Source organism: Physeter macrocephalus, chromosome 10 (genome assembly GCF_002837175.3).
Source record: "Physeter macrocephalus isolate SW-GA chromosome 10, ASM283717v5, whole genome shotgun sequence".
Classification (NCBI taxonomy): Eukaryota; Metazoa; Chordata; class Mammalia; order Artiodactyla; family Physeteridae; genus Physeter; species Physeter macrocephalus.
In genome coordinates this window covers 34,253,216-34,279,697 of record NC_041223.1, presented here as the reverse complement: position 1 = coordinate 34,279,697, position 26,482 = coordinate 34,253,216, and the positions used below count along the sequence as shown (strand labels likewise).

Below are 26,482 nucleotides of genomic sequence, written 5' to 3'. Positions count from 1 at the left end.
TGGGGGAGTTTCTTGCCTTTTGGGAGGTCTGAGGTCTTCTGCCGGGGTTCAGTAGGTGTTCTGTAGGAGTTTTTCCGCATGTAGATGTATTTCTGATGTATTTGTGGGGAGAAAGGTGATCTCTGTGTCTTACTCCTCCTCCATCTTGAAGGTCTCTCTACATATACTTTTCTTATGGAAGAAAATTGTTATATCTTTACAGTTACAGGTATATTTGTATATTATTCATCTCTCCTAGTTGAATGTATAAGGAGCTTATCTGTATTGTTCAGTGTTGAATCCTCAGTGTCTGAATTATTATTTAGCATATTGTAAATGAATATTTTATTTGGGTTGAATGAATGAATATTTATAGATATGTTGGCAGTTAGAAAGGAAAAACTGAAAGTTCCTTACATCTGCTACATTCTAAACTTATTCATCTGTCCCATTGGTGGTATTTTCTATGGTTCTTAAGGCTGGAGTCACAGTTGGCTATTCAGCAGCTCCTAGAAATTTTACAAATTGTGGCAAAACTCTTGTTTTTTTGACTAACTATGTCAGTTAGTTCATTGAACCATCAGTAAGGTAGGACATAGCTCAGCAAATATCTCTAAATACTTCTCAACAGTCATGATGCAAAAGTAGGAAGAATTTGCTTAATAGCATCTAAAGGGGGAATAGGATATTATTATAATAAAGATTTGAAAGTGTCCAGATAAGACTATGTAAGTAACCATGTGCTAAAAATGGCAAATCAATAACTATCAATACAAGTAGAATTAACGAAGTGTTTATTTTGCCATTCTTGATAATGAAATCATTGGAAACAAACCATTATCTGCAATGTTTCTGAGAGCCTATACAGCTTTTTCACTGATGTGTGAATGGAGAGATGACAAGACACCAATTAATGCTGATATAGTACCTTCATCTACCACAGTCTATTCTGGTTTCCCAAAATTTATATTAGCAAGTACACCTAAGCAGATTAAAATTCAATAGTACTACAATCAGAGAAAGGCACACATTTTTTAATCAAACCAACTCAGATTATATTGTCTATGGAAGGCTGTTTTCCCACACAAAGAATTTTCCAGCAACTTGAGTAGCTTGGAACTGACTTTCCAAATTATTGCTGTTTGTGTCTTTCCCAGTGTCATCAACAGAACAATTTACAAAGACCTAGTTGCTATGAATTTCCTGTAGTGGAGAAGTAGCAGCATCAGAAAAAGAACTTACCTTTCTTCTTTTCAGCATCTGGTCATTTTTCTTATCTTTTCTCTGTTTCATTATAACTTCTATACACTACTGTCTCATTTCTGTTCTGTCTTTCCCTTTGTTTTCCAAACTGTTAAGGTGGGCAGTTAGCTAATTGGCATTCTTATTGGTGTACATGTTATTAGACAATAGGAGAAAGCTAGAAGATAGTTGTGGATCTGGCTGAGATTTTATGAGTAGCAGCATCTGTGTTTACATGCTTCAAGTTAATACACCCTGGATAACTGAAAAGTTATACTTTTAAATTCTAAACTATAAGGTGTTCAGGTTTTTCCGCATGTAGATGTATTTCTGATGTATTTGTGGGGAGGAAGGTGATCTCCGCGTCTTACTCTTACGCCATCTTGAAGCTCCTCCAAAAACATATTGTATTCTTAATCATGTTAGTTACTAGGCCAGCCCACAAAGGCCAACTTAGTCCCATTAGACTATAGATACAGTATGATAGTAAGATGTAGATTTTAGGTCCTGTGAAAAAACTGCCATGAAATGCAATAGAAGAAACAAGAGCCTTCTTCTGTCTTTAGGTCTTAAAAACCAAACCAAAACAGAACAAAATAGATTTTCCCATCTTGCTTATTGATCCTTTTGTACTTTTACTGCCTTGACTGAACTTGAGTTGCTAACCTAGTTATTGCAGTGTAGTGCTGACCCAACCTTACTACATGATCTAAAGGGATCCTTGTTCCAAAATTAACTACTTTTTAAAAATTAATTTACACTAATATTTATAGCACTGTATTTGCATGTAAAAAGTGAGAAGGCATTCAATTCGGGTGGATGAAACACCATGTTGGTAGGCTGCTCTGCCTATATATATTTGCTCCCAAGGTTGGTTCACCAAAGCTGTTCTGCTTTCTACAGGTCCTTCTTTTTTCCATTTCTAAATACATAAATCCCTTGAAAAACTTGAAGGCTTTTCTGGAGATTCCTTTGGTGTCACAGATTGGCTTCTGAGGATGGAAGCAGTGGATAAAGGTAAGTGGTTACATTTTGAGATTTTTTGTGAATTGAGTTCTAGTTAAACTGAGACCTGTAAAATAAATATTATCTTCTCATTAGGCAGTTATCATCATTAGAGAGTTTTGTTAGTTTTATTCAGGAATACATGATGCACTAGAGGTCCAAAATGGAGTGCTGGGGACCAGTGCAAGGAGAAAAGAGGGACAAGGACAGAGAACTGTTGAGGAGGCAGGGCTCCAAGTCTCTTCCCTCTTCCTTTCCATGGCAACTCCTTCTCCCCCACTCCCAATTGTATTCAGGTACTTTGATCTGGTTCTATATATTAGATTAACTTTACTTGTTCTCTATGTTCAATTTTCATCTCATATTTTATTTAAAGAAAGGATTCCATTGCACAAAGACTTTTGAGAAGCACTAGATAAGATGATGTTTTGTGTCCACTCCAAATCTGAAATTCAATGGCTTGGTAGTTAAAATCTCACCACTTATAACATCCTACCAATTATTTGAAATATGTAAAATATTTTGTTTATATTCTTTGATGAATTTGAGAGAAATTAAATAAAATGTATTTTAAGTTTGATTGTAAATACAAAATTTAAATGTTAATAATAGATAGTACATTTAACTTTAGAGCAAAAAAGTTTTTTTATTTCTTGCAAGGCTTGATATTTTAAAACAGCATTGAGTCCCTATTCTACCATTTCCTAGCACTGTGAACTGGATAATTGTCTTGAACTTCTTATTCTTCAATTTCCTCATCTGTAAAATGGAGATAATAGATGTATCTACTTAGTGGTTATGGCAAAATGGTAAGACATTTAAAAGCTTTAGCAGACTGACTGGAATCTAGTAAGAACACATATAAATTAGTAATTACTATTATTGCTTATGTTGAAATCATCAACTCTATGTTGTTTGACCACTGAAAATTCAAGTAACTAATTTATGAAACCATGAAAAAAGAAAGACAGGAAAATTAGGACATCTAGAATAGTTTGAAGTAGAAATGCAAAGAAGGAAAACAGATGGGCAATATCCAGAAAGAAAGTTTTGCTCAGTACTGCCCATCTGCTACTCTTTGCCTGTGTGCTTTGCAAGTAATATAAAATTTCAAACAGCCAAGCAGTATAATCCTCAATCTAGTTTAATTTGTGTTTGCACCTCATTGGCTGCTGGCAAGGGAATGGTTAGATTCAGATTTGATTATAAAGCCACATAGTCCTCATGTTTATCCCATGAGAGGCAAAGCTGTAAAAAGATTAAAATTAGTAGGAAGCAACTATTCTCCTTATGAATCAATTCTAGACACATTTGGCAGCTTTTCTCTTGCAACAGAGGTACTATTCAAGTAAAGGTGGTAGAGACTCTCTTCAGTAATTTTTTTAATTGAAAGTATCAAGCTCTCTTTAGTAGCGTAATCTTCTTTGCCCAAGAAAGTGTTAAGATTACTGTTTTTCATTTGAAAATTACATAATTTTCTAAAAGCACCATCATTTTTTCTCTTATTAATTTAAACTATGCTTGTTCACAGGAAAAATAAATAGAAGTTTGTTTGTTTCAGAAATTAGAGAATAATGCATTTTCCTCCTAATGGGAAAAAGTTGGTATTATTTTGTTTTCTTTTAATTTAATTTAATTCTTTTCTTTTCATTCCAGATCAGTTATCAGATGACAATTTTTTTAAAAGGCAGGACTAAAATAAACTTCTATATTTAGTAAGAAGTTACCAGTTTTTACAGAAATAAAGATGGTAAGGGATTAAGTCTATAGATTACTAGACCAAGTGATGGTTTTTCTGTTTTAATCAGTCAATTCAAGGACTTAAAGATGAATTTAAAAATGAGTGATTTTCATTTATTTTTAATCCAGAAGAGGAAAGTATACTGAAGGCTTTTTTTCTCCATTCTCTTGGATGATTCTTGGTACCTAGGGATAGGTATGCTCTAATGCAGTCAACAGCAATTCCCAACTGTCAGGGTCTTATAACAGCAAATGTTTATATCTCACTTACACTACATGTCACTTTAAAACCCAGGCCGATGGTCCTGGCTTATTTGGAGCATTGCTAGTCCTCATGAGAGAGTGGGGGAGAAGCATAGTGAAGCACAGAGTGACAAACATCACATTTCCCATTTCACTGGCCAAGGCAAGTCACACAGCAAGCCTGAGTTCAACACAGTGGGGAGGTGTAATCCCCCCATGGGTAGGGTCAGTATCTTTTGCAGCACTTGTCACAAATACAGCTAAAAGAGGTCTTGACAAAGCCCTGTAGGCTTGCATAAAAAATATGTAAGGAGAGAAGACTTTCAGTTGTAAGTTTGTTATTTCTCTAGTGTGGGAAGAGGTAGAAAAGATCAAATAAGAAGTAAGAAAGTTAAAACTAACACAACATTGTAAAGCAATTATACTCCAATAAAGACGTTTAAAAAAAAACAAAGAAGAAGTAAGAAAGTTAAAATTGACCTTTTATCCTGAATGTCACCTCTAGCCATTCCCAAATTACTCTGGTTAAGAGTGTTCTGAGACGATGTGTCCTGACAAGAACAGAGTGTTTGAATTGTGTAAGGGCATTTTGCTCACTAACTGAAAATTAAGTCTGTCAAATCATTTTCTTTCTGAATACCTCCTTTGATGTAAGTGTTCTTTCAGTGGAAAATTTCTATAGTACTACACTAGTTATAATAAACCTACAAGAACTTTGTCATTCTTTATATATTCCTTTTTATAATTTTTGCCTTCATGTAGATCATGGAAATATTTTGCTCTCAAACTGTGATACAATGTGAGGCAAAATAGGTTGGTGGGACATTTAATCCTAAAGAACATTATTTGACGTAAAATATAAATTTCAACCCTATTTTTTCCTCTCAGAAGAATGCTGATTCAGGGATCATTCTATATTTTTAAAATTCTAAGTCAAGGTTAATGATGCATTTTATGTTTCATATAAGGGTTTTAAGTTTATCTACAGCATAAGTTACATAAAAAACCCCGAAAGGAGCAAGTTTCCTCTAAAATAGTAGAAACTGTTTTATAGTATGCTTTATAATTTACATTAATAGCCATGAGAATTATTCTTTGAAACTTTTCATCTCTTCTGGGGTAGACGTCCCCTAATTACACATTTAAATCCTACTTTCTCTTCTAGTCTCTGTAAGAAGGGATGGGCCTTCCTTTCACTTGCCTTCTTGTTCTCCGTGAGGGATGTGGATTGACATTCCTGCCTCTCAGTCTCCTCACTCTATCTTCTCCATGGGAGGAGGAGAGAACTATCTGGTTGATAACTACGGAGTGGGAATTGGGTATGTGAATCCTAGGCTTTCTGCTTTTGGTGTTCACCTGCCTGCTCAGGTTCTCAGCCCCATAACAAAGTTTTGTTTGGGTGGGCTCCATGGGAGTGCTTGTAGATCCCCAAAGTTGACTGTCAGTAGGTGGATAAGTATCTGACTAACTTTGGGGTTGGGGCTTAAGGACTTGTGGCTACACAATTAAGCTACATTCTCCAACAGTACTATCATGTTATACTGATTTTCCATTACTCTTCTGCCTGACTTCTTTGTCTAACTTTTAATTGATTCTGAATTCAGGCAAGGAAAAAAATTGCTGTTCTTCAAACCCTAACCATCTATCCCTCTTTTTTTTTTTTTTTTTTTTTTGGAGCGGCATGTGGGATCTTCCCGGACCGGGGCACGAACCCGTGTCCCCTGCATCGGCAGGCGGACTCGCAACCACTGCGCCACCAGGGAAGCCCCCCAGGGAAGCCCCCATCTATCCCTCTTTTAACCACTCCTACACTTTGCTTACATCTACGGATTAACAACTTTACAATACCATGTTATTTTATCCAGCTTTCCTCTTCCTCTTTGCCAGATTGAATTGGAATTTCTGGCGGTGGAGAAGGGCATCTATATTTTCAGAAAAACACATATTTTTTGATGTGCTCCTAAGTTAATGAAGATATTGACTTATATCAGTTATATCTTTTGCATGTATTTTTCATGTTTGTGTTTATATTTTCATTTTATTTATAATTTTTAAGAAAATAAACATATGAAATTTACTAATAAAGGTTATATGTCTTTTTTAATCTGTTTTCATTTCTATCCTCTCCTCTCCTAGGAGCTGAACATTTCCTCGTAGATTTTTAGTGTTTGAATTTAAAGTAGGTTATTTAAGATCACTACAAAGATGATCTGTGAATATATGCATATTGTTTTAAAAAGCTTTAAATCATACAGAAACATATTTACTAAAACTTGAAAATTCTCCATTAATAACACTTGCATCCTTATATGTAACCACTGAGAACAATTTGGTACAAGTAGATAGTTTTATATTCCTGATTTTAATATAAAAATACATATTGCTTAGAGACTTTTTAAACAATATATCTTGGTAAAATTTCCATGCCTTGTTTTGATAAAATGCATGGGATTCTATAGAAAAGACAGATCGTAATTTATCTAATCAGTTCTCAATGAATAGACTTTAGGTTTCCAATTATGTACCATTGCAATCACTCCTTCAATGATCATCCGTGTACCCATATTTATTTGCTCACTTGTGCAAGTATAGGCTTTCTTTCTACAGCTATGTATGTGCTCCTAAAAACCTCATGTTCTTCAAAATAGTGCAATTAAAATAGCAGGACATAAAATAGAGTTGTGGCAGACTACTCAATACCTATGCACATTTGAAACTAGAGCACCACAAAACCAAATTGATACTTAGGAAGATCATGTGGACAGTCAGGGCAAGAGAGCTTTGTGTGCCGGATACTAAAAATGTACAAACTTACTAACTTAAAATGCTGCTAAGAGTAGGGCTGGTGGTGCTAAAGGTGTACAGATTAAGTGTAGCCATAAACTGGGTGGATGCTATGAAGGTGGCAATACAAATTGCCAAAGATGAAAGCGACATAAGGCTGAGGGTGAGCAATCATGGGAGAGGCCTGGGCTCAGGCACTGATTTTTAATTTTTTTAAAAAAAGCTGAATGGAGTCCTGATTCTACTGTATCATCAGCCCAGCTATGGGCTTTTTCCTTTTCTGCTTAAGGTTGTATTTTTACTCTTGCTTTCTCTGCTTCCTTTGCCTGGAAAAAATAACGTATAAATCTACATAGCATCTGTGTTTTTGCATCTACTCCCTTACTTATGAATCAAGTATGAGTAATTCAAATTAGAGAAACATGGGCTGAGGTAAAAACAGACTGTGTTTATGAAATATATGTTTCTGCAAGAGGAATAATTGGGTCAAAGGCAATGTATGTTTCAAATGTGTGGATTCTGTCAAATTGTTCCTCAAAAGCATAATAAGAATTTCTGACCACAGAGTATGAGGAAGTCTATTTTCCTATTATTTTCACCAGCACTAGGTAAAATTAACCTTTAAATTTTGTGATCAATTTATTTCACTTCCCTGGACAGTATATGAGCACCCCATTATCAAGTTTTGTCCAACCCTTGAAAGTTTTGACTTATTTTTGCCAACCTAATGGTTGACAACTGTCATTTCATTGTTTTAAGTTGTGTTTTCTTACTAACTTACAAGGATGAGTGCTTTTTTGTTTGTGTATTGCTATTCACGTTTTACTTTCTGTGAATATCCTCCATATATCCTTTGCCCACTTTTCAATTTGCCTTTTTCTTGTTGAATTTATAAAGGTATTTTATATATTCTAGTTACTAAACTCTAATCTCTTATACATTACACATATTTTCTACTTGTCTGTTGTTTATCTGTTCATTTTATTTATTTTAATGTTGATACTATTTATGAATTTTGAATTTTAGAATGTTGTCGTCCCTTTGACTATATTTCCTTCTAATGCTTTTATAATTTTATTTTTAACAGTTTTAAAAGCTAGCTTCTTAATCCACTGGAAATTTGATTTTGTGAAAAGTGTGAAGCAAGGAAATCCTGTGGGCTGTACCTTTAAAATATATCCAAAATCTGTCACTTCTCTCCACCCCAGCTACTCCTCTGGTTCAAGCCACCTTCACAAGTTCTGGATTTCTGTAGTAGCCAGCTAACTCATCGTCTTATGCATACACTTGCTCATGACAGGCTACTTTCAACAAAACAACCAGAGACATCTTTTTAAAAAGCAATATAGCAATAGCTGCCCTTTTCACTCAGAGTGAAACCAATGTCCTTAGAAAGGCTAAAATGATCTGGCCCCATCACCACCTACCTGTTGCTCACCACTTTGTCTACCCCTTCCTCTGTCCCTCACCATCTTCCACTGTGCATTGGCTTCAGTTTATACTCAACCCCTGACTTGTGCACTTTGCCTTGCTTTCTACTTAGAGTAGTGGCTTGCTGTGTCCCACAGGCCTGGAGCCAGATTGCTGCTATGGCAGCTGCTTTTGCTTTAGGTCGACGCTGCCACTGTGCCTGCTGCTCTCGATCCCCCTTTAAACTCTGGGTGTAACCCGTCTTGCTTCCTGTTTCTGTGTTCCATGTTGCCACTGGCTCTCAAGACATGGGCAGCAGCTCTCTGTTTCACTAAGCACCACACATGTGCTGCTTGGAAGTCTGAGGGGCTAATTCCTAAAAGATGAACTTTGACTGAAGGGGGATGGGAGTGAGTGGATAAATTCTTTCTTCTTCCTCTTTTTTTTTTTTTTGGTGGTACGCGGGCCTCTCACTGTTGTGGCCTCTCCCGTTGCGGAGCACAGGCTTCGGACGCGCAGGCTCAGCGGCCACGGCTCACGGGCCCAGGCGCTCCGCGGCATGTGGGATCTTCCCGGACCGGGGCACGAACCCGTGTCCCCTGCATCGGCAGGCGGACTCTCAACCACTGCGCCACCAGGGAAGCCCCTCTTCTTCCTCTTTTTAAAGGCAGAGTAGCTTTGTGTGATCTCTCTGAAAATGTCTTGCATGACCCAGCCATCAGTTTGCATAAAGCAGTGTCCTGATCCATAACACTCTGCCTTATTTTGTTCTATCTCATTCCCTGCTCTCCTCCATTTTCCCAGTGTTCATGCTTCCCTGGGATTGTACTTCCCAATAAAACATTAGCAGAAATATGTTTCCTTCAGAGTTTGTGTTCTAGTAGAACATTTAGTGCAAATGTTTATTCTAAATTATTTTGTACCCTTACGTTTGTTTCTAGACTAGCTATGTCTTCTAATTATTCCCTTCACACCCACTCCTCAACTTCATAGGGAAATCTGTTCCCTTGACTGTGTGGTCTGTTCATGGGATGACTGTGAAATGTGATAGAAGAACTAAAAATAACCAACTGGATATCTCCAATGGCAGTTACCTCAACATTTCTAACTCACACCTGGCAGTCTTCCTGTATTTCCTATCTCAGTATTAACACTGCCAGACAGCCAGTTGCTCCAACCTGAAACTTTAGAATGATCCTTAAATCCCCATATCCGGTTGGTTAGCACGTCTTGTTAATGCACTTGCTCAAACATCTCCAAAATATTTTCTCTTCTCCCTACTGACCCTGCATTCATCAGAGTCCTGTGCTCTGTCAGGTCTCAGCTTAAGTGTCACATCCTCAGAGAGGCTCTCCTGACACCCTCTTTAAAAAGTCTTCACTCTACAGTTACATTTATATCACCCTGTTTATTTTCTTCATAGTGTTATAACAAATTGTAATGGCATTTAAAACTTTTTACTAATTATTTGTTTCTTCATTGGAATGTAAGTGCTATTGCTATGACAGTAGGGCCTTGCCTATTTTGTTTTCTGTAGTAGCTACAATGTCTAGTTTCTAGCTCATAGCAGGCACTTTATAAAGATTTGTTACAAGAGTGAATGAATGAAGAACACAATGCTTTCTATTAGGGTCATTTGATTCCACTTTCCTTACTCTTCTCTTCTAATCAACCCTCCACACTGATAGAATTGTTTATCAAAAACAGAAATCTGATCATGTTACTTCCCAGTTTAAAAATTTTCTTTATCTTCATAAGTACAAGATAGACATCAATTTCCACAGCCTATAAAAAGTGGTAAAATTACTTTTAGTCTATTTTTTTTTATTTTTTTTATTTTTGTGGTACACGGGCCTCTCACTGTCGTGGCCTCTCCCGTTGTGGAGCACAGGCTCCGGACGCGCAGTGTCAGCGGCCATGGCTTATGGGCCCAGCCGCTCCGCGGCACGTGCGATCCTCCCAGACCGGGGCACGAACCCCTGTCCCCTGCATCGGCAGGCGGACTCTCAACCACTGCGCCACCAGGGAAGCCCAGTCTATTTTTTAAATAGGAAAACAGCAATATTTTTCTTTTTTTTTTTTTTTTTGGAATTTAGTATATCTTTTAAAATTTTTAAAATTTTTTATACAATTTTTAAAGGTTACTTTCCATTTACGGTTATTAGAAAATGTTGGCTATTATCCTCCGTGTTGTACAATACGTCCTTGTAGCCTATTTTTATTTTAACATCTCTGTTGGAGTATAATTGCTTTACAATGTTGTGTTAGTTTCTGCTGTATAACAAAGTGAATCAGCTATATCTCTCTATATATTCCCATATACCCTCCCTCTTGCGTCTCCTTCCCACCCTCCATATCCCACCCCTCTAGGTGGTCCCAAAGCATGGAGCTGATCTCCCTGTGCTGTGCAGCTGCTTGTAGCCTATTTTATATCCAGTAGTTTGTGCCTCCCACTGCCCCTTCCCCCCACCCCAAACTGGGAACCACTATTTTGTTCTCTTTATCTATGAGTATGCTTCATTTTTTGTTATATTCACTAGTTTGTTGTATTTTTTAGATTCCACGTCTAAGTGATATTATACAGTATTTGTCTTTCTCTGTATGACATATTTCACTTAGCATAATGCCCTCCAAGTCCATCCATGTTGCTGCAAATGGCAAATTTTGTTCTTTTTTATGGCTGAGTAGTATTCCATTTTATATACATACATACATATATATATATATATATATATATATATATATATATACAGTGCATCTTCTTTATCCATTCATCTCTTGATGGACACTTAGGTTGCTTCCATATCTTGGCAATTGTAAATAATGATGTTTTGAACATTGGGGTGTATGTATCTTTTTGAATTAATGTTTTTGTTTTTGGGGGGATATATACCCAGTGGTGGAATTACTGGGTCATATGGTAGAGAAATGAAGGAAACAATCCCATTTATCATTGCATCAAAAAGAATAAAAAACCTAGGAATAAACCTACCTAAGGAGGCAAAAGACTTGTACTCTGAAAAGTATAAGACACTGATGAAAGAAATTGAAGACAACACAAACAGATGGAAAGATATACCATGTTCTTGGATTGGAAGAATAAATATTATTAAAATGACCATACGACCCAAGGCAATCTGCAGATGCAATGCAATCCCTATGAAAATACCAATGGAATTTTTCACAGAACTAGAAAAAAGTAATTTAAAATTTATATGAAAATAAGGCCCCGAATAGCCAAAACAATCTTGAGAAAGAAGAACATAGCTGGAGGAATCATGCTCTTTGACTTCAGACTATGCTACAATGCTACAATAATCAAAACAGTATGGTGCTGGCATGAAAATAGAATTAGATCAATGGAACAGGATAGAAAGCCCAGAAATAAACCCATGCATTTATGGTCAATTAATCTACAATAAAGGAGGCAAGAATATACAATGGAGAAATGACAGTCTCTTCAACAAGTGGTGCTGGGAAAACTGGATAACTACATGTAAAAGAACAAAATTAGAACATTAGAGCACCATATACAAAAATAAACTCAAAATGGATTAAAGACCTAAATGTAAGACTGGATACCATAAAACTCCCAGAGGAAAACATAGGCAGAACAATCTTTGACATAAATCACAGCAATATTTTTTTGGATCCATCTCCTAGAATAACAGAAATAAAAACAAAAATAAACAAACAGGACTTCATTAAACTTAAAAGCTTTTGCACAGCAAAGGAAACCATCAACAAAACAAAAAGACAACCTACTGAATGGGAGAAAATATGTGCAAATGCCATGACCAATAAGGGATTAATATCCAACATATATAAACAGCTCATATGACTCAATATCAAAAAAACACAAAAAAACAACAAACCTGATTAAAAGAATAAACAGAAGAACTGACATTTTTTCCAAAGAGGAAATGCAGAAGACAAACAGGCACATGAAAAGATGCTCAACATCACTAATCATCAGGGAGATGCAAATGAAAACCACAATGTGATGTGACTTCACTCCTGTCAGAATGGCTATCATCAAAAAGACCACAAATTACAAATGTTGGTGAGGATGTGGAGAAAAGGGAACCCTTGTACACTGTTGGTGTGAATGTAGATTGGTCCAGCCACTGTGAAAAACAGTATGGCGGTTTCTCAAAAAACTAAAATTAGAAGTACTTTTAATGTACTTTAAATGAGGTTTTAAGTAGAATTGAATGTACAGTACTAGGTCAAAATCTTAAAATTCATATTTGGTCTTAAATTTTATGCATTTAGAAAACATGATTCTCTATAGTTTTGGAATTTAAAAAAGCTCATGAATTTGTATAGATTATTTTATCTTTCTTTTTTTTTAACATCTTTATTGGAGTATAATTGCTTTGCAATGGTGTGTTAGTTTCTGCTGTATACAAAGTGAATTAGCTATACATATACATATATCCCCATATCTCCTCCCTCTCGCGTCTCCCTCCCACCCTCCCTATCCCACCCTTATCCTTTCTTCACAGATGTTTTTGACTTAATTTTTTTCATAGATTAAGTTTTATTTTTTCTCTTTTCCATACGTTTCCTTTATTTTTCTATTTTAAAATTTCAATTGTTAGCTTTTTTCTATATTTTAGAATCTTAACAGTTAAACACTATCGTTTTCTAGATAGAGCTGTAGAAATTACACATAAAATAATTGTATTTTGTGATTAGCCTGTGGGGTTGATTTGTCTTATGCCATTATCTCTTCTGCAGATTATATGTTTGTGTGTGGCAATTACTAAAAATTTACATTTTAATATCTCATCCTCTTTAAATAAAAATAATCTAAAAATCATACATAATTGACATTAAAATTGTGTATTGGCCATATAATTCATTTTTAATAGTTTTCTATATCATATTTGTCCTATAATATATAGGGGATTTTTTTTACTACTAAATTTATTTCCATACAATTTAATGATATGGTTTAATCAATTCCTTCGAAGTAAAATATAAAATAGTATTTCTATGTTTTTTCGTTTAGAGTGTTTTAGCAATTTTATCTTGAATTATACTTTGTTCCTTTCAGATCTATGCTGTTTTTACTTATACATTTTTCTTTTTAAGTTAGTCTTTTAAATTACAGTTGACCCTTGAACAATGTGGGGGTTAGGGGTGTCAACTCTCTATTCAGTCGAAAATCCATGTATAACTTATAATTGGCCCTTCATATTCATGGTTCCTTTACATACATGGTTCCTCTGTATCTGTAGTTCTGCATCCTCAGATCCAATCAGCCGTGGATCATGTAGTACGGTATTTACTATTAAAAAAAGAATCCATGCATAATCGGAGCCACACAGTTCAAACTTGTATTATCCAAGGGTCAACTGTATAGAGATAAAACACTCTTTTTGAAAAAAAAAATTCCTACTTTGTAAATCAACTCTTTAATTTCCGACCTTCAATACTACCTTGTAGGGTAAAATGTTCCCACATTTATTGCCAATCCGATATTTTGTGATTAATTACTTAGAGAATATATTTTGGTAAATAAGTCTTCAGCTTATTAATAAATAGTGCTATGACTTCCCCATTATTTAATATGGATAAATTCGACAAATAGTCTGACATAATTTTACAGATTTGTAAGAAACGTTAATTAGGTTAACCACAATTATTTTTCCTGTTCTTGATCTTCTCATGTTTTCTTAAAGTACAGCTTGTGAGGAGCTATTTAGTATAATTTGAAAAAAATTTTAAACACTGTGAGCCATTTCAAAGGTCATATTATTAATACGAAGAGTAATAAAATAGTCTCAGGCTATGATCAACAAAATTGTTCTGCTCATTACATTTCTTAAATCATTAGGATGAATTATCATTATTTGTATTTAGTCTTTTTTAAAAAAATTATTTAAAGAGTGTAACTTCGAGACATTTACTCCTAGCCATGAGGAACTAATAGGTACTGAATTTTCTATATATAAACAACTAGGGAAAAATGTGAACAACTGGGGAAAATATAAACATGCTGTTTTAAGACACTAGATAATAGGCAGTGCAAATCTGTATGTCTTGAGAAAAAAGAAACACACTAGAGAGTGCCAGTGATTGAACCAACTTTCTGCTGGAGACAGTTTATGAACTATAGCAGTCCCACTGAATTGCAGAGATAGAGATCAGAGTTTGGGGAGGCAACTTAAATTCACAAAGCAGAGTACTGGAGAAGAGTGATTTTGAGGGATAAAGCTCCAGGAATCTATTTGCGGGTCCCCTTGTATTTTTGACTGAATGTCAAGTTTCTCCGGCAAAAGTTGAAACTCTATGAAACCATGCAAAGAATTACAAGGGAGTTGTACTTGAACATACAGGACTGGAAGACATGTCATTTCCAGCCAGCCACAATGAAGAGATATTACTTAACAATTCTATAATCCAGTACTGACCTTAGAGGAGTGATGCATTAATAGGAGAGCTAAACTAGACCTAAAGTGAAGGCTACCATAATTATACCCTAAAAAAATCTTAAAAACTAACACTGAAAGGATCATGCTGATCCACAAAACACTTAATCTTAGCCAAAAGGCCAAGAAGCGATTAATCCACAAAACAAAAAACGTTATTCTTCAAAGGAAGAAATCAAAGTCCAGACACTCAACAACATAGAATTTATAATACATCATCACTTTAACAGTCAGTCAATAATTACTGGACACACAAAGAAGCAGAAATATATGATCCATGGTAAATAAAAAATACGTTAAAAAATATGTTGATAGAAACAGAATCAGAAATAACAGAGATGTTTGAATAAGCAGATAAGAACTTCAAAACATCCATTGTAAATATTTTCAAAAAGTTAAAAGTTAAATTTGAACACAAGAAGAATAGAAAAGGGAAGCATAAAATTAAAACTAACAATTTGTTTACTTAAAAAAATGCAATATAAAACAGAAAAAATGTACTATAAATGGGCTTGAAAGCAGATTAGATGCTGAAGAAGAAAAGATAACACATAGTGCTATAGACTGAATGTTTATGTCCTTGCAAAAATCATGTGATAAAACCTAATCTCTAATGTGATGGTATTTGGAGGTGGTGCCTTTGGGAGGTGATTAGGTCATGAGGGTAGAGACCTCATGAGTGAGATTAGTGCTCTTATAAGAGAGACCCCAGAGAGCTCCCTTACCCATCTGCCATGTGGTCTGTGAAACAGGAAATAAACTGTCACCATATACTGAATCTTCCAGCCTGTTGACCTTGGACTTCCTAGCCTCCAGAACTCTGAGATATAAATTTCTGTTGTTTATAAGCCACCAAGTCTATGATAATTTGTTATAGCAGCCTAAACAAAGACACATAGATACAGCAATAGAAAGTAACCAAACTGAAACACAAAGAGAAAAAAGAATTTAAAAAAAATGAATAGAATGAGAACTGATCTCAGAAGTAGAGGCAGACAGGGGTGGGGGTGGGAAGGACATAAGAGATTATAGAAGAAATTACATATTTTCCTAAATTTTATGAAAACTCTAAGCTCACAGTTCCAAGAAGCTCAATGATCCGTAAGCAGTATAAACATCAAAGAAATCCATATCAAGGTACATAATAAAAAAATGTACCAAACCAAGGATTATATAATAATCTTAAAATCAGCCTGAATAAAGAGAAACAAAAGCATAATTACAGACTTGTCATCAGAAATTATGCAATCTAGAATATAATGAAACATCTAAAAGTTGCATATTGCATGCCATTTATATATACACACAATATATGTACATATATGTAGACCATTATTTATAATAATGTATGATGTATAATAGTGTTATTATATCAATGTACATATGTACTAGACATATATGTGTATATACCACATATATACACAATAGTACAATAGTGCAGATATAAATAGAATACTAAAAAATAATTATTCAAAAAGAAAGCAGAAAAGAGAAAAAGAATAAAGAATAGATGGAAGAAATAGAAAACATAAAAACTGGTATATTTAACCCAATCATATCAATAATTATATTAAGTGTAAAGTGTCTAAACAAGAACTGCATGATAGAACTTTCAGTTATAAAAGAAATGTTCCTTGTCCACATATAGCCTATATTGTCCACATGTGGCTTTTGAACATTTGAACTATGGCTAGGGTGAATGAAGATTGGAATTTTTAATTTTATTTTAATTTATTTAAGTTTAAATTTAAACAGCCATATGTGGTTAGTGGTTACTGCATTAGACAGTGTAGGTCTAAACACTCCAATAAGAAGGAATAGTTATCAGTCTAGATGAAAAAGCAAGATTCAATTATATATTGGTGGTAAGAGACACTCTCTATATATGAAGATTCAGATTGAAAAGTAAAGGATGGAAAAAATATGCCAAGCAAACATTAATTATCAGAAATATGGAGTAGATATATGAATAATAAGAAAATGGATTTTAGATGAAAAATATTAATAGAGATAAAGAGAGATTTCATAGTGATAACAGATTAAATTTTGAGGAAGACATAACAATACTAGTGTGTATACGCTGAGCTTCTTATTACACAAAGCAAAATCTTACAGGATTGTGGTTGTTTTAAAACATACCCACAAATTTTTTGATACTCTTTCTTCAAAAGGTGGAGGCTAATTCCCCATTCCTTGAGTGTGATCTATACTTATCCTGCTTCTAATGAATAAAATTTGACAAAAGAGATGGTATGTGATTTCTGCGACAAGGTCATAAATAGCATTGTAGATTCCTCCTTCCTTTCTTCACCCAAGTGAAGAAAACCATCAAATAAATGGTTCTGAATTCCTGATCCATAGTAACTTTGAGATAATAAATGTTTATTATTTTAAGCTTCCAAATGTGGGCATAATTTGTTATGAAGCAATAGATAAGACTAGAAAGGTAAAATAGAAATATCAATAATTACAGTGGGAGATTTCAATATTTATCTCTTAGTAATTGATAGACCAAAAAGCAAATGAATAAGTATAAAAAAACCCACTATCAACCAGTTTGACCTAATTAACCTTTATAGAACTTTCCACCCCAGAACAGCAGAATGCCATTGTTTTCAACTGAATATGGAACATTCATTAAGATAGACAATGTGCTAAAATTAAGAACAAGTCTCAATATATTTAAAAGTATCTAAATATAATCTCTGACCATAACAGACTGAAACTATAAATTAATGACAATAAAATATCTAGAAAGGCCTCCAAAAATTGGATATTAACAACTGTCTTAATCCATTTCAGCTGCTATAACAAAATATCATAGACTGGGTAGCTTATAAAGAACAGACATTTATTTCTCACAGTTTTGGAGACTGAGAAGTACAAGATCAAGGTGTCAGCACATTTGGTGTCTGGTGAGGATCTGCTTCCAGGTCTTTTTGTTGTGTCCTCACATGGTGAAAGCGGGGCAAGGGAGCTCTCAAGTCTCTTTCATAAGGGTACTGATCCTATTCATGAGGCTCAATCCTCATGACCTGATCACATTGCAAGGGCCTCACCTCCTAATACCATCATATTAGGCATTAGAATTTCAACATATAAATCTTGGGGAGATACAAACATTGAGACCATAGCAACAACACACTTCGAAATAACACATATGTCAAAGAAGAAATCACAAAAGAAATTAAAAAAAATATTTTGAATTGAATTAAAAAATTTTTAAATTCCAAATTTGTTATTTGTAGCTAAGACTTTACTTAGAGAAAAATTCAGAGCTTTAAGAGTCTTTTAATAAATATTAATATAAAGTTATAATAGTGATATAAGTTATATAAGAAGAAAGGTCTATAATTAGTGATCTAAGTTTCCACCATAAGAAGCTAAAAAGAAAACTGAAGGAAACCTAAAATAAATAGAAGGAAGGAAAATTTAAAGATACAAGGGAAAACGAATGAAACAGAAAATTGACAAACAATAAAAAAAAATCACTGAAACCAAAAGTTGATTCTTTGAAAGAATGAATAAAATTGACAAGCCTCTATGAAAAAAGGCTGATATAAAAAAAATAGAGGAGGGACTTCCCTGGTGGCTCAGTGGTTAAGAATCCGCCTGCCAATTCAGGGGACACAGGCTCTAGCCCTGGTCTGGGAAGATCCCACATGCCGCGGAGCAACTAAGCCCGTGCGTCACAACTACTGAGCCTGCGCTCTAGAGCCTGCAAGCCACAACTACTGAGCCCACATGCCACAACTACTAAAGCCCACCCGCCGAGAACCCATGCTCCGCAACAAGAGAAGCCACCGTGATAAGAAGCCCATGCACCGCAACAAAGAGCAGCTCCCACTTGCCACAACTAGAGAAAGCCCACGTGCAGCAATCAACACCCAATGCAGCCAAAAATAAATAAATAAATTTATTTAAAAAAAAATAGAGGCGCAAATTACCAATATCGGGAAAAAGGTGTCATTTACTACAGATTACATAGACATTAAAAAGATAATAAAGAAATATTACAAATAATTTATGCCAATAAATTTGACAACTTAGCCAAATAGATACATTACTTAAAAGATACAAATTATCAAAACTGATTCAAGATAAAACAGAAAATTTGAATCATTCTATACTTACATAAAACACAGAATTTGTAACAAAAAAAATCTTCAAAAAAAAGAAGTGTGGACTCAGATGGTTTCACTAGTATGCTCTATAAAACACTTAGGGAAGAAATTGTATAAATTCTATACAAACTCTTTCAGGAAGGATGATATTCCAACTAATTATATAAGGCCAGCATTACTCTGATACCAAAACCAGATATAAATATTACAAGAAAAATTACTATAGACTAATAACCCTCATGAACACAGACATAAAAATACTTAATCAAATACTAGTAAATCGAAACCAGCAACATATAATAGGGATAATCTCTCATGACAAATTGGGGTTTATGCCAGGACTGTGAGTTTGATTAACATTGAAAAATCAGTTACTGTAATTCACCAAATAGAGAAAAATGTTTATTTAAATAGATGCAGAAAACCATTGCCCAAATTTAATACTCTTTTGTCACAAAAACTTTCAGTAGAAGAGTGGAATTTCCTTCAACTTCATAACAAGCACCTACTGAAAACCAATAACCATCACCATAATGGTGAATGAATGACTGCTTTCCCCTCTGATCAGAAATAAGGCAAAAAACATCTACTCTCAACACTTTATTCAACTTTTTACTGGAGGTCACATCCAGGGCAATATGGCAAGGAAAAAATATAAAAGATCTACAGATTGAAAAGGAAGAAGGAAAATTGCTTTTATTTTGGAGATCCTGTACATGAGGTATTCTAAGGCATCTACATATAAGCTACTTGCAGTTATTTTAACAATTTTGCTGGATCCAATGTATATAACCAAAATCACTTGTATTACCATTAGTATGAAAAATTAAATTTAAAAATACTGCTTACGATAGCATCCAAAAACATGAATTTTAGGAAGTATGTTGAAGACATAAATTGAAAACTAAAAAGCACTGCTTATAATACTGAAGATGTGAATAAATGGAAACATGCTATATTCATTGGATTGGAAGGCACAGTATTGCTAAAATATCAATTTCCTTCCAAATTTAGCTATAGATTCCACTCAATTGCCATCGAACTCCCTACGACACAATTTTTTGGGGATGGAAATTGACAAGCTGACTTTAATAATTGTATGGAAATGCAAAGGACCTAGAATAGACAAAAGAGTTGTTTTGTTTGTAAAACAAAAATGTAGGATTTACATTACTTAACTTCGAGGTTTCTATAAAGCTACACTAATAAGGCTTCCCTGGTGGCGCAGTGGTTGAGAGTCCGCCTGCCGAGGCAGGGGACACAGGTTCGTGCCCCGGTCAGGGAGGATCCCACATGCCGCAGAGCGGCTGGGCCCATGAGCCATGGCCACTGAGCCTGCGCGTCCAGAGCCTGTGCTCCGCAACGGGAGAGGCCACAGCAGTGAGAGGCTCGCATACTGGAAAAAAAAAAAAAAGCTACACTAATAAAGACTATGATATTGGCATAAACTATCATATATATATATTTGGATATATGAAAAGAGTCTAAAATTAGACCCACATTTGATCAATTGACTTCTAAAAAAAGGGCCAAGGTAATCAGATGGGAAAATAATAATTCTCTCAACAAACAGTACTAAAATGAATGGATATCTGCATTAAAAAAAAAAAATCCCTGACCTAAGGCATTTACTTCATAGCAAACACTAATAAATCATAAACCCAAGACTATAAAATTCCTAGGGAAAAATAGAGAAAGCAAAGATTTCTGAAATGGGACACAAAAACTATTAAGCATAAATGAAAAGGCTTAATAAATGGAATTTACAATTAACTACTTCTGCTAAAGCAGTTGTAGCCTCACAAACTGGCCCCAGTACATGGAGGGCAAGAGGAGACGGAAGAGGCAAACCACTGAGGATTTGTAGGTGGCAGATTTAATAAGCAGGGGAGGCTTGTCTTGTGCAGCTGCAAGATGCATAGATCTCCATACCAGCCTGCTGGAATCTTAAAGTTTATATGGAAGCCTTAGTTGGCTTCAGTCACATATACCGTCCAGATGATCTCAACAACACATTACTGTTTCAAGGGTGTGTCCTAGAGGCCACTTCTAGTGGAGGGAAGGCAGGCAGCATTAATGCACTTTCCAAGGATAGGGAAGGGGGAGAGGAGCCTCCAATTGCCTGGTTCAACTGGCTGTCATCTCCTCCCGATGACCTCCTCCAACAGTAGTCGAGAAATTGAAAAGTCAAGCCACATACTGAGAACAATATGCACTACATTAAATATATTTGACAAAGGACTTTTCTCCTGAATTTATATTTAAATCTTATCACTTAATAATAGTATGGCAAATTAAACAATTAGAAAAATGAACAAAAGATCTGAATAGACATTTCACAAAAGAAAGTCATAGGAATGCCCAGTAAGCCCTGAAAACATTTTCAGCATTACCAGAGAAATGCACATGACAAGGCCAGTGAGATACTAGTCACTAAAATTAAATAATTTTAATTATTGGTGTTGGCAAAAATGCAGATAATCTGGGACTCTCATATACTACTGGAGGAATTTAAAATGATACAGCCATACTGTAAAACAGTTTCATAACTTCAATTATATACCTACCAAAACCCCCGATAATATCACTCTCAGGAATTGAGGAATATAAGCATATGTCCACACAAATTCTGTATTCAAATGTTCATAGCAGCTTTATATTTAATAGCTCAAAACTGGAACAGTCCAAATGTACTTCAACAGGTAAATGTATAAACAAATTTTGATATATCCATACAACAGAATACTATACAGCAATGAAAAGGAAAACACTACTGACATAAAGTAACAACACGGCTATACCTCCAGAACACTGTACTGAGTGAAAAAAACAGACACAAAAGATTATTATTTTATTATCCCATTTATATAAAATTTGTGAAGAGCTAAAATAATCTATAGTGACAGAAATCAGATCAGTGGTTGCCTGTTTCTAGGGATGCTGGTTGGGGAAATTATTGCAAAAGGGCAGAAAAGAAAACTTTGGGGGAATGATAGAAATAGGCTGTATTAATTGAGTAGTTGTCAAATGGTTGTTTACATTTTTAAACATATCAAATGGATGCATTTATTTTGTGTAAATTGTACCTCAATTAGGTTTATTTGAAAAAAATTATAGCTCTAATAGTACTGGTTTTGTATCTTAATTTTGGTTAAATAATTTTGTATTTTTTTCCCTGTGTTGAATCAAACAAGTAAAGTTGACAGCAGAGATCACAGTCTTATTCTCAAGGTGTGGGCCATTTTCCATTTTGCTTCTACAATAAAGAAAAATTGATTTTACAGTTTCCTAGTACTAATATTAATAAAACTCGGAAAGATGGGTAATATTGAGGGATATTCATTCACTTCAGTACCATTGGGCCAATGGGTCTCAATCAATCCTATTAGGAACAATACCTCCTTTATTTTAGTGAAAGGAAATCCATAGATAATATCACCTAACTTCAATATAATATTTTTAAAAAATCAATGTAAAATCTTAAGTATAAAATAAAGGGGAAAAAAGTTATCTATATAAAACAATATGTATTTCAATGTGTAAATGTTTGGGTAAAACTACCTTAGCAGGCAAAATGAAACAGAAGCATGAACCTATTCCCAGAGTCACCATCAATGTGACAGGTGGGGTATTGTTATTGTCCCGTAGTCACTACCATGAGCAGAACTGTTATCAGTTATGTGATTTTCTGAAATGGTTAAACAAATCCTCATAAGGTTAAAAAACACAGACATATTCTTTCCTCAATTTACATAATAGATGCATCCAGGAAAATAAAAACTGTGTGAAAAATTTTGCTTGAGTGCAAAACAGACTTAAATTGGGCTTCAAATATAATGCAAGGGTTTTTACCTGCATGAATGTCCAGCGGCCCTTTCAGACCTGCATGGGGGACAATTTATGGTGTGGGACTGTCCCACCCATTGTGGGACAACTAGCTCTCTGACCTCACTGTATACTGATGCCAGTAGTACCCCTAGTCGCTGAGTACACCAAAAGACATCCTGCAATTCTCATAAAACCCCAGTAAGGAGCTGTTACAAACCTTATGAGAACCACAGACCATAAAAAAACAAACAAAGAAACAAAAAACTAGTAAGGAACTGTCATCTGAACATGGGGTGTTAGAAAAACTTGCAGAAATTCTGTTGAGTTAAATTCTGTTTCATGGAAACATGAAATTTTGAGTCTGAAGGGAAACAAATGAAAAGACCTTTTATCCTCTTTAATGTTTCCTGACTGCACGGAAAACCTTAATTTTTACCTTTATATTGTTCATAAACATTGCAGTGGATGAAGGGGGCTTGTTTTATTTTGTCCTCCCTTTGCTGCCTTGCCAGCAGTCTACCAAGCAGTAAGTCTCCTGGCCTGATTGCAGCATCCCGGGGGCCACTTTCTGCCTCCTGGTAACTTCGCAGTCAACGGGGCCTTTGGATAGTCTTACCACCAACGTGGATCACCTGGATCCACAGCGCTCGCACACAGCTCTGCCAGGCCTTTCTCAGGAGGTAATCTACTCAGCTTCGGTAAAGACCCTAGCTGTGCAGATTTCCCACAAGTAATGCCTTCTATGTGGAGGGATTTTAAAGATCACAAACTGCTCTCATATCAATTACTTTCTTTAACTTAAGTTATAGTTAAGTTAACTTAAAGTTAAGTTCAGCTAACAGATCAAGCCAATCCCTTCTCAGAGGGAAGGACCGCCGTAGGAAAGGCCTTTTTCACGGAGGACCCTTTAAGGGCCTGGGCCGGGACGTCCGTGGGGCGAGGGCCCGGGAAAGGGGAGGGAGGGGGAGTGTCCTCTTTCTCCCCCCACCCTCCGGCGCCGGCCGAGCCGAGGCCGGCGGGGGCTGTCTCTTTCCCTTACCCAGCAGCTGCGGCTCATTCGGCTCACAAGCTCTGGCCAGGGCAGAGGGCGGCAGCGACGCCGGCTCCTGAGAAGTGGATCTGCTCGGGCCGCCGCAATGCCTGGAGGCGCCGGGGTCCTCCTGGTCCTGCTGCTCAGCGGAGGCCTCGGGGGCGGCCAGGCGCAGCGTCCGCAGCAGCAGCAGCGGCGGCAGCCACCGGCGCATCAGCAAAGAGGTACAGTCGAGGCACGGGCTCCAGGTGACACCCTTTGCCGGGGCCCGCGGCCCCTCACGGGTCCCTTCTCACAGTTGCAGGCGAGGGACCGCTTTCTTGCTTTGCCCTTGAGGAGTGCGCTTTGGGGCAAGAGCGGCTAAGCTTGATGCAAGTTCACTTTCAACTCCCTGAGTTCACGGCGTAGGGGGAACTGCCTCCCTCCCCCAAAAGAACACGAAGCGCTTTTCATGTTTCATTCGTTTCTAAGCGGACTTGCTATCACTATACATCCTGCAAATTGATTTCCTAAATCTCTCCAAGAGGCAAACTTTTAACCAATTAAATGTTTTTTAAAAGTTTCTCCCAATTAGATTCCATCCCTACATAGAGAGCTTTCCCAGTCTGTGATTAGTCTTGGAACTTAAGTGAGGGCAGCTGATACATCTTTTTTTTAAGGACTTTGTTTCCAACTCTTTGAACGGGGTTTGTAAAGGCGTTAAGCATGTGGATTTTTTCTTTCATGGCAGTGTTGCTTCCAGCCTCACCTTTTCTTTACCCACATCCTATTTTAGGTATCCTATTTTGTTATAGTGAAATGTCTCCGCTTGCTTAAATACACATGAGACCTCTATGTTATTTGTATTTTAATTAAGACCACAGTGACCAGATATATCCTTCACGGGACTTCGGAAAACAGCTGCACTTAATGTAACTCAAATTATACTCCTCAGAGCGCCTTAATGTTTATATGCATATCATTTCTGGAACTCTTGGGAGACTTTGAAGAGTTACTTTATGATCATGAATTTTAAAAGAAGCACATGTGCAGCGTTTAAAAAAATAATTTATAATACAAAATTTCAGAAATCTTTTCTGTAAGTTAGAGAACATGTATCAAATTTTAAAAATTAAGAAATATTTAAGGTTTGGTTTCAGATATCAAAATATTTACCCTAAGAGTACAAAACCTGGAGATTAGTGCTTTTGACAGTTTTGATGAGGCTGAATCTGCCAAAATTTTGAAATATACTTATCCCTCTTTTAGTTAACTGGAATAAAGCTATGTCTAACAGTTCTGACAGGTTTTCTGCTTGTAATATAGCATGTCTAACATTACTATTTTATTTTAAAAGGAGTAGAAAAAGCACTCTAAGCGCCTTGCTATAATAATAACCTCTTGATTAAAATTCCTAGAATGAAAGTGACCTTAAGTTCACTATAAACTTTTTTCCTTCTATTTTTGCTTTTCCTTCTTTGAGAAGTAAAATGGGGTCAACGTGGCTTAATGAATAGAATTTATGAGAGTGAGTTTGAGAATATCTTTGGCAGCTGGTTTTTAAAAATACTACTTTTAAATATTTACTTAATTATGTGATATGTTTTAACAATACATAATACTTTAATACTGTTAGGCAGCTGGGAGTGAAGAGACCAAGATCACCAATCCTCTGTTCACTTGGAGTGGGCAGAAGCTCAGAGCATGCAGAGTAGGGATCAAGTGGGTTCCTGACAATTTTCCATAGTGTGCTCCCCATCCCCCTTTTCTCTTATTCTCTCCCCCTTCCCATCTCCCCTCCCCAGGTTTATCTGAGGTAAAATTACCTCCGATTTCTATGGTCCAGGCACAAGATGAAGTGAATTCAGAAGGGAGAATTTATACTGCCATTCTGTTGAGAGATAACTTGAACGTTATACACAATAAGGAATTCTATGCAAAATAACTATAGCACAGAGTCTACTATACACTGCTGTATTCTGCATTCTAACATCAATTATTGTGTATTTTATAGATTATTTGCAGTATGTTTAGAGACTGGATAAATGGTTAAAACCTGTTAATATTAAAAGTCTACATAAAATATATTTCATAATGCCTTAAATTTGGATAGTGCTTTATAATTTTAAAATGCCTTATGTACGTGAGATTATTTCACCTCCAGCCATTATTTATTACTGTTGGACAAATTTAAAACCTGGGGCTTGGAGTAGCTGTCTCTTAAGTTCATGCAAATGATAATAACTTAATTTTTAACAACTAAGAGCACTTCTAGTATTGCTTTATGCTAAAGGGAACTTTATAAGGAACTTTATGCTAAAGTTCCCTTTTTATAGTACCAAAGTTTCTTTCCATTTAATTTTTGAGGCCATGTTTCCTTTTCAATGCCATTCTGTTAAAGCAAGCTCTCAGTGAAGATCATTGAATATGAGTTTGATTGAACAGGTGTTTTCTTGGCTGTCATCAATTTTCTCTTTTCAGTTATACTAGCACCGACCTTCCTGACCAAGAATTGTTTAGAATGAGTTCTGTTTTCCCTTATAGTATGGTGCCAGTTTACTAAGAATGTTGACACGAAGCAAACTTTTTCAGATATTGTAACTAAGTTAGAAACTTAATCAGGTTTTTTAAAAATTATTTTATTTGAAATCTTGTGTAGTTTCTAGAACACACTGAAT

At 35.7% G+C, this 26,482-nt stretch overlaps 1 protein-coding gene and 1 pseudogene across 1 annotated transcript in view; one reads left to right on the top strand and one right to left on the bottom strand.

Moving 5' to 3' along the window:
- Positions 1–414: 414 nt before the first annotated feature.
- On the bottom strand, positions 415–1,377 carry LOC112064611 (importin subunit alpha-1-like; annotated as a pseudogene).
- Positions 1,378–23,736: 22,359 nt separating this feature from the next.
- The window catches only part of LAMA2 (laminin subunit alpha 2), a 621,727-nt gene continuing 618,981 nt past the window's right edge, over positions 23,737–26,482 (top strand). Inside the window, exon 1 of the mRNA XM_024122539.3 lies at positions 23,737–24,049. Coding sequence (XP_023978307.1) covers positions 23,932–24,049 — 118 coding nt within the window. The 5' untranslated portion in view covers positions 23,737–23,931. The remainder of the gene's footprint in view (positions 24,050–26,482) is intronic.